The 9,622-nt window shown below is 42.4% G+C and overlaps 1 protein-coding gene across 3 annotated transcripts in view; it reads left to right on the top strand.

Annotated features, from left to right (window-relative positions):
* The window catches only part of IDO2 (indoleamine 2,3-dioxygenase 2), a 76,729-nt gene that overhangs the window by 32,989 nt on the left and 34,118 nt on the right, over positions 1–9,622 (top strand). For 2 of the 3 annotated variants that reach the window (XM_017885332.1, XM_017885334.1), the window contains exons 4-6: positions 2,441–2,560; positions 5,996–6,114; positions 9,202–9,216. In XM_017885332.1, the coding sequence (XP_017740821.1) occupies positions 2,441–2,560; positions 5,996–6,114; positions 9,202–9,216 (254 nt within the window). The remainder of the gene's footprint in view (positions 1–2,440; positions 2,561–5,995; positions 6,115–9,201; positions 9,217–9,622) is intronic. The other variant, XM_017885333.1, reaches the window with a different exon arrangement.

Consider the following 9,622-nt stretch of genomic DNA (forward strand, 5'->3'; position numbering starts at 1 on the left):
GCTCTGTTGCCCAGGCTGGAGTGCATTGGCGCGATCTTGGCTCATTGCAAACTCTGCCTCCTGGGTTCATGCCATTCAACATTGAAGTATTTTTCTGATATACTTGATATCCTTAAAACAGGACCTCTGTTCATCAAAATAGGCTGAAAGACAACGAAAGTCAAGCCACAAACTGAGAGAAGATATTGTCATACATATACATGAAAAGAAGATTTGTATCCTGAATATATAAAATCCTGTAAATTGGTCAGAGAAACAACCAAATAGAAAACAATGTTCAACAGACATTTTGTGGAATAGAAAACATAAGTTCCCAATATATCATCTGAAAAATGCAAACTACCATTAATAGTCAAGAAAATGAAAGTCAAAACCATAATGGGATAACATTTTATAACCATACAACTGAAAAATGCTTAAAGTCTGGCATGAACAGGTTTTGGCAGGAATATAAAACACCTGAATCTTTTATTCACTGTGGGTGGGTACAATCTCTCTCAAAAACTGCTTGTGATTATCTGGCAATGTTGAAGATATACATCCTATTAATGAAGAACTCCCTTTTTGTGTATATAAATACCTTAGAGCTTCCTAGGCCTGCGTACTGATAACTGCGTACTCTGAAAGGTATGAAAGTATTGTTTATCATAGCAAAAATACATGAAATAACTGTGAAAATAAATAAACTGCAGATGCATCCAGTAATGATGAGTGTCAAAGCCATAACATTGATGAGAAAAGAAAATCATAGAATATCCTGTATTCAGTATAATTCCATTATGTTAAGTTCAAAAGCATTCAAACTAAATAATCAATATATTTTGAGATGGAGTCTTGCTTTGTCCCCCAGGATAGAGTGTAGTGGGAACATCCTGGCTCACTGCAACCTCCACCTCCCAGGTTCAGGTTATTTCCCAGCCTTAGCCTCCCAAGTAGCTGGGACTACAGGTGAGCACCACCACGCCTGGCTAATTTTTGTGTTTTTGTAGAGATGGGGTTTCACCATGTTGGCCAGGCTGGTCTCAAACTCCTGACCTCAAGTGATCTGCCTGTCTCAGCCTCGCAGAATGCTGGGATTACAGGTGTGAGTCACCGTGCCTGGCCAATAATATATTGCTCAGTGACGTACATATATGAATTTTGAAGGATATATAAATAGCGAGGAAATAACAAATACAAAATTCAACAAATAGATACTCTTGAGGAGCAAGCAGGATATTACAATCAATACAAGGCACACAGAGGGTTACAAAAATGTTGGTCAAGTTCTATTTATTAAGCTGAGTGATGAGTGAATATGTGTTTGCTTATGTCTACTCTTTTGGTTGTAAATAGATATTGCATATGTTTAATTTATATTCATGGTATATAAATTCATGAAATGCTTCTAATAAATAGGAAGTTATAAGATGCATTTCAAAGTGTTCAGCAGAAAATAGTGCGAACATGTTGCCCTGAATCATGTTGCAGATTCTAAAGAAATGTTCACAATGGATCCGAGAAGCTCCTCAAACTTCATTTTTGCTTTTAGAGGGAAAATCACATATTTAGCCCTCCCAAACTGAGGCCAGAGACTGTCAAAATGTTAGCTGAGTAGCATTAAGAAAAGCATTGAAGGTAGAGTACCTTTCCATTGTGATGGAAACCCACAAATTAGTATTTCTGTTTTTAGTCCAATATTATTTCTGCTAATTAACAGATTTTTAATACATTTGTCATCACGGACAAATAATTTTGTGCTCATGTCCTCAAAGTCATTTACAATTCAGAACAAATTGACTTAGAAATAAAATGTGATTAATATTTTTTATTTATTTTTGAGAAAAGTATTAATAATTTTCTAATAGTATATCTTTCAAATGTGTCTAGCCATAATAAAAATAATTATATAACACTCAAAATAAATTAGGCATGGAGGGCGGAGATGGAGGGGGTGTGAAAAGCCCCAGGCAGCATCAGGGGTTGTGTTTCTGCTCCTGTTCGATAGAGAGAGGAACACCCACTGCACAGAGCTGTTGCAGGGTCAGCGATAGCAAGCAGGCCACAGTGTTAGGATAAGACAGGCTTGTAAAAGTTGCCATGCAAGACCCCTAGGAAATAAGCCCGCTCAGTCCTTGGAGTTAAGTATCCTACAACATTCCAGCCAAGCAGTGACTTTGGGGATGGAGACGGGAGGCTGCCACAGCCATGGGGACAAACTGTGGGCTCAGGTGGGCGGTTAGGTTCTTCCTGTGCAAAGTCGTGTGGACCACCTCCCATACTGCAGGGTCCTGGGTCTGGGGATAAATGGGTGTGTGTGTGGGCTCTTTGTTCCTTCATTAAAATACAACCCATGCCTTGCACCCAAAGGTCCCTTCACATCCCAGGTCCCCAGGCCCCGTTCCCTCCCCTGTCCCTGTTCCCATCCCTCCTCTGACGGTATTTGGATTTTCATGAACAGATGCCCTTGCTGAGCTGCCAGTTCCTGAAAGGTCACCGAGAGCAGCGCCTGGCCCACCTGGTCCTGAGCTTCCTCACCATGGGTTATGTCTGGCAGGAAGGAGAGGCCCAGCCGGCAGAGGTGAGGGCCAGAGAGCTGCTTCTCCTGTTACCTGCAGGTTGGCTGCGCCTGGAGTAACGTGCTCCCTGCTTGGTGCTACACTGTTTTCCCGGAAAATGGGTACTTTCTTCTTCTCGATGGGCATTAGTTTAAGCAAGGATGAAGGGTTCATTTATTATTATTTATTATTGATTTTATTTTGAGACAGTCTCACTCTGTCACTCAGGCTGGAGAGCAGTGGGATGATCTTGGTTCGCTGCAACCTCCCCTTCCAGGTTCAAGTAATTCTCCTGCCTCAGCCTTTTGAGTAGCTGGGACTACAGGCACCCACCACCACGCCTGGCTAGTTTTTGTATTTTTAGTAGAGATGAGTTTCACCATGTTGCCGAGGCTGGTCTCGAACTCTTGACCTCAGGTAATCTGCCTGCCTCGGCCTCCCAGAGTGCTGGGATTATAGGCGTGAGTCACTGCGCTCAACCTGAAGGGCCATTTAAATGAAGGAATTTTTTATTTTTTTTCTAAGAAGCTAATTTGTTGTTTAAACTGATAGCTATTTCTTCCTTTTATAAGCTTTTGAATTTGTTTTTGTTTGTTTGTTTTTTGGCATCCTTTTCCAAGAATGTTTGAAGAGCTTCATGTGAAGGCGGATTGCTTTTTTGCTTTAAAACAGGGTCGCACTATGTTGCCCAGGCTGGAGTGCAGTGGTGCAATCATAGCTCACTGCAGCCTCAACTCCTCCCGGGCTCAAGCGACCCTCACACCTCAGCCTCCCGAGAAGCTGGGGCTAGCAGCATGTACCACCACACCCAGCTAATCGTTAAAAATTTTTTGTAGAGATGAGGGTCTTGCTCTTTTGCCCAGGCTGCTCTTAAACTCCTGGCCTCAAGTGATCCTCCTGCCTTTGCCTCCCGTCCTGGGATTATAGGCATGAGCCACCATGCTGGACCTGAAGACAGACTCTGAGAGTTCATAAAGACCTCACAGCATTTTGTACTCTTACTTATATAAATTATCCAGGTTGCTCTTCATAATCCTGTAAAGTAAGGAGAGCCATACCAGGCCCATTTTACAACTGAAAAGCACAGACGCTTATTTCCTTAATCAAGGTCAGACAGCATGTTAGTGGAAAAGCCAAGGCCAGAACCCAGATCTTCTGATTTTACTAGTGCAGTCTTCTTTCCCCAGGGGACATATTGATATTTACAACACTCATCTTCATTATTTTTTTAATACTGCTTTCTATCCAGCCAATTATTAGTCTGTCTTTTAATATTTCATCCAAATCTTCTGAATCATTGTATAACTTTGTACAGTTTCCATCCACAGTGTCAGTTACTATTCCTTGTCAGTTTTAAAAGTGTGCCTTTCCCAGAAACCAGGGAGTTACCCATGTCCTAGAACTCCATGGTGAAGAGAACAGCCTGTGCCCACTGTGTTTGCCTGATTGATCTTACCTCTTGTCTCTCAGGGAAACAAAGGAGACTCAGGAAGAGGAACAGTGTAGAGTCACTTCAGCCTTGTTATTTGTCAGTGCATATCTTCTTTTTTTTTTTGATACAGAGTTTTACTCTTGTCACCCAGGCTAGAGTGCAGTGGCGTAATCTCGGGTCACTGCAACCTTGGCTTCCTGGGTCCAAGGGATTCTCCGGCCTCAGCCTTCTGAGTAGCTGGGATTACAGGCACCTGCCATCATGGCCAGCTTTTTTTTTTTTTTTTTTTTTTTTTTTTTTTTTGTATTTTTAGTAGAGACAGGGTTTCACCACGTTGGCCAGGCTGATCTCGAACTCCTGACCTCAGGTGATCCACCCACCTGGGTCTCCCAAAGTGCTGTGATTACAGACATTGGGCCCCAGCACCCAGCCAGTGCATTTCATTTTTAAAACAGTGTGTCTGATGCTGAAAAGTTTGAAGTCTAGGCACGTCCCAGTGGGTCTGCTTTAGACCATCCCCTCTGCAAACCATTATCCTAAATTGGGGTTTAGGGGAGAGAAGAGCGATAGGGGAAGGAAGTCTTCTCCTCCCAGCTGTGACCTGGTAGTTCCAGGGAACCGGGAGGCTCCTCATACCCACCATCTCGCCTCAGATCACCTTTCACTTTCTTTGTTTCTCCTCCCTTGACTTTTCAGCTCAGAAAGTACCTAGCTTTCCAGTGCCTTCTGAGGAAAGTGTACCCGAGGTTCACACTGCAAAACCTTTTAAAACTCTTCATTGTTTTCCACCCAAGAAAAAATTCAAGGGAAAAATGAAGGCAAAAGCAGGGCATTCTTAATGGATATTTTATCTTAAGGAGAAATGAAAATGGAGAAGGAAGAGGAGGCGCAAGGATGGGGTTTGAATCTAGACTCGTTCAGCCTTTACCTCCAATAGAGAACCCCATGCAGCTTTTCTGGATTTGTGACTGATAAAGCGCTGTGGAGGGCTCGTTGGATAAAAAAGGGTGAAGGGATCTGTCCTGCGGTGGCTTCCTTGAAGGTGTTACTGGGTTTGACTAATGAGTGAGAGACAGAGTCAGTTTCCCCACAGGCTGAGGTGGTCTATCCTCATGCTTTTCTAGGGCGCTGGGGTCTCCCTGGCTCATACCCTGGTGCACACACAGGTTTCTGCATCTAGCTGTATATCTCTATCAGTCAATCAATCGATAAATCTATCATCTATCTATCGATCTATCATCATCATTCTATCATCTATGTATATATCATCTCTCTCTTTCTGTCTCTCTCTCTCTCTATATATATATGTATATACATATTTCTATCCATCTACCTACTTACCCATCTATCAAAATTTTTTTCTATTGGTAATCTCCTCGGGCCCCAGTTTATGTTTAATTGTTTTGGTAGTGCCTTTCTTTGCACAGTCAGTTTGCAGAGGTTATTTTATATTCTATATGTACATGTATGGTCCAACGTTGTAATTTTCTTTTCTTTTCTTTTTTTTTTTTTTTTGAGGCAGAGTCTCGCTCTGTTGCCCGGACTGGAGTGCAGTGGCCGGATCTCAGCTCACTGCAAGCTCCGCCTCCCGGGTTTACGCCATTCTCCTGCCTCAGTCTCCCGAGTAGCTGGGACTACAGGCGCCCGCCACCTCGCCCGGCTAGTTTTTTTTTTGTATTTTAGTAGAGACGGGGTTTCACTGTGTTAGCCAGGATGGTCTCGATCTCCTGACCTCGTGATCCGCCCATCTCGGCCTCCCAAAGTGCTGGGATTACAGGCTTGAGCCACCGTGCCCGGCTGTAATTTTCACATATATTGTACCGTGTACTCATAAGCAGTATTTCCACTGGGTCATTAACAGAAAGATATGTGTGAGGCATATGAATGTGCGTCACTCAGGTAATTCAAACTTGGTTCCCAGGTCATTTGTGTACCACAGGATTGCTGTAACAAAAGGCAACCATGGTTATTTCCTCTGCTGCAAGCTTTCTAGAATATGCTATTTGTCTTGATTTCTTTCTGAAAGGTCCTGCCAAGGAATCTTGCCCTTCCATTTGTCGAAGTCTCCAGGAACTTGGGGCTCCCTCCTATCCTGGTCCACTCAGACTTGGTGCTGACAAACTGGACCAAAAAAGATCCAGACGGGTAAGGAAGGAAGAGAATGCTTTGAATTTCCACAGACTGAAACTCTGCTGGAGGCAGTTTTGTGACTTTTAACTTTTCCCACAGGAAACGCCCAGGCTTTTTTTTATAATTACGGATGTTCATATTCATGGTCTGCTTTATGGTTCCAAAGAAGGGGTGAGCTTGACCAAAAATTCAAAAATCACAGACCCCAGAAGTTTCCTCTCAGTCCGCTCTGAACACAATGGATCAGGCCATTTTGTCTTGTTTGTTTCCACATCATGTGTGGATTTCTCAACCTGACCATCAAGCTCCTGCAAAATCAGCTTTTATTTGTTCTTTCTCTTCACACTGTTTATTCCCTAAGATGCTCTCCATTCTATCAGGTTAGAACCAGTTGGCTTTGATAAGTAATCATTATATAGTGATCAGAAGAGAATGATTATGGATGAATTCAGAGCAGATGCTCCAGGTGGGTTGGATTGAGAATTTGATTAATTCCATCTATTCCACCAAAGTCACATCATTCCTTTGACAGTTGGGCTGCGAATAAGGACATTTGTCTATAGAAGGAATAGCATGAGTTTTTAACAAACAAGCAATTCAACAAATAGAATTGGACACATGATCTAAAATGTTAAATTTTCCTTTCACCTTAATTTTTGCAGCCAAATTTATTTCAGCTCCAGATAAAAGAGACAGCAGTTTCTTTTGTGGCTGATTACAACAGCTGAAGGTTCACTGAGGTTTGATGTGAGGAAGAACTTCCTCAGCCATGGGATTGCCAGAGGCGATGGTGGGAATCTACTTAAAAGGGTTACGTATTTAGTAGACAGCCTAGATTTTAAGGCTAATTTATGTGCCCCGACCGGGCACAGTGGTTCATGCCTGTAATCCCAGCACTTTGGGAGGCTGAGGCAGGTGGATCACCTGAGGTCAGGAGTTCAAGACCAGCCTGTCTAACATGGTGAAACCCTGTCTCTACTAAAAATACAAAAAAATTAGCCGGGCATGGTGGCGCATGCCTGTAATGCCAACTACTCGGGAGGCTGAGGCAGTAGAATCGCTTGAACCAAGGAAGTGGAGGTTGCAGTGAGCAAGATCATGCCATTGCACTCCAGTCTGGGTGACAAATTCTGCCTCAAGAAAAACAAAAAAATGTGCCCCATTGGAAGAAGTGAGATTGGGCCATCTCATATCTCTCAGGAGCTCTGAGTCCTGGAGGTTTATATTTTCTGCAATTATGAATTGTGATCCTTGATTAATTATGCTTTAATAATAAAATGGGTGACTACTGAAAACTGCTGAATCTGGGTAAGAATTTGGATAAAAATAATAAATATATGTGCATAATTTATTCTGTTCAAGGTACTGAATAGTGAATTAGCTGGATTTATTACTCAAAGAGAAAGAATAAGAGGAGGTTGAAGGGAAAAATGACTGTACTAGAATGGTAGTCAAAAATGCAACAACAGACAGGTGCAGAGGCTCACACCTGTAATCCCAGCACTTTGGGAGGCCCAGGTGGGCAGGTCACCTGAGGTCAGGAGTTCTAGACCAGCCTGGCCAACATGGTCAAATCCCCTCTCTACTAAAAATACAAAAATTAGCCAGGTGTAGCAGTGGGTGCCTGCAATTCCAGCTACTTGGGAGGCTGAGGCAGGATAATCACTTGAACCCGGGAGGCAGAGGTTTCAGTGAGCCAAGATTCCACCATTACACTCCAGCCTGGGCGACAGAGTGAGATCCTGTCTCAAAAACAAACAAAACAAAACAACAACAAAAAAGCTATTAATAGTTTCCTAGGAAGGAAGAGTGAAGGGCTAGTTTAATTCCAGAGATGTGGACACAGTCCTGGGTCTCACCAGTTATTCTGTTTGGTAACTGTCTTTTGAAACCTTTTAATATGCCTAGCACAGAGCTAAGTGCTATGAAGAAATGAAAGAAATAGAAGCAAAGTACTCCCCATGTGGTTAAATAACAAGACACTATATGACAAATGTCAAAGAGTGACTCAAACAATATGTCCTTTAGAATTTCAGAGAAATGGCATCAATGCAGGCTTTACAAATCAGCAAAAATCTTGGTGAGGGGGCAGAACTTGACGTAAGGCAAATCCTAAAAGTTGAGTAGGAATCAACCAGCTAGAGCAAAATGTGGGATTGTGGTAAATACAAAAATGTAAGAGGAGTGAAATAACTTATTTATGTATTTATGTATTTATTTATTTATTTATTTATTTTCAGAGACAGAGTCTCACTCTGTCTCCCAGGCTGGAGTGCAGTGGCATGATCTCGGCTTATTGCAACCTCTGCCTCCTGGGTTCACGCAATTCTCCTGTTTCAGCCTCCTGAGTAGCTGGGATTGCAGGCACCCATCACCACACACAACTAATTTTTTTATTGCTTTTTTTTGAGGCGGAGTCTCACTCTGTTGCCCAGGCTGGAGTGCAGTGGCACCATCTCAGCTCACTGCGAGCTCTGCTTCCTGGATACACACCATTGTCCTGCCTCAGCCTCCTGAGTAGCTGGGACTACAGGTGCCCACCACCATGCCCAGCTAATTTTTTGTATTTTTAGTAGAGACGGGGTTTCAACGTGTTAGCCAGGATGGTCTTGATCTCCTGACCTCATGATCTGCTCGCCTCGGCCTCCCAAAGTGCTGGGATTACAGGCGTAAGCCACTGAGCCTTGCCTAATTTTTGCATCTTTAGTAGAGGCAGGGTTTCCCCACGTTGGCCAGGCTGGTCTCAAACTCCTGACCTCATGATCCGCCCGCTTTGGCTTCCCAAAGTGCTAGGATAACAGGCATGAGCCACTGTGCACAGCCTAATAATTTATTAAGATGGCCACAGGCTAAATATTCTGGGGCTGGAATGTGAGTGGAGATGTCACTCACCCTTTGTCACACAACATCCCATAGTCCAGCCACAACCTGCAGAATTCAAAGTAAGTGTGGATGCGTGTATGTCTGCAGTGCCTTGCAAACAAGTGTGCATGCCTGTGGACATGTGACCCTAGAAGTTATTAATACATCTGGTTTACAAACTGAATTGTTCTTTTATTTTTTTTTTCTCTTGGTGGTCATCAATAACTGAAATTGGGCTAGATTCCTGGAAATTGGGTAAGTTCTCAGAAATCATTTATGCACTTTAGAATCTATGCCAAATTTAAAATCTTACAATAAAACAAAGAACAAAGCATGCTAAATTAGATGTATAGTATAATATCAACCATATAAAATGCATAAAAAATATACTAGAAGGAAATGTGCCTGAAGTTCAAAATCTAAAAGTTAACAGTGATTGCCTCTTCCTTGTATAGATTAGGTAATTTTTTTTACTGTATTTTCCAGTCTGTACATAATAAAACAAGTAACGTGCAATGCAAAGAAAACAAAATTAAACTTTACCAAATTTCAGTAACTCTTTGAAGTTTAATTTTTTTTTTTTTTTTTTTTTTTTTTTGGACTTTTTTTTTTTTTTTTTCCCAGGTTGGGGGGCCGGGGGATGATCTCGGCTCACTGCAAC

Source organism: Rhinopithecus bieti, unplaced genomic scaffold (assembly GCF_001698545.2).
Source record: "Rhinopithecus bieti isolate Rb0 unplaced genomic scaffold, ASM169854v2 scaffold_13689, whole genome shotgun sequence".
Classification (NCBI taxonomy): Eukaryota; Metazoa; Chordata; class Mammalia; order Primates; family Cercopithecidae; genus Rhinopithecus; species Rhinopithecus bieti.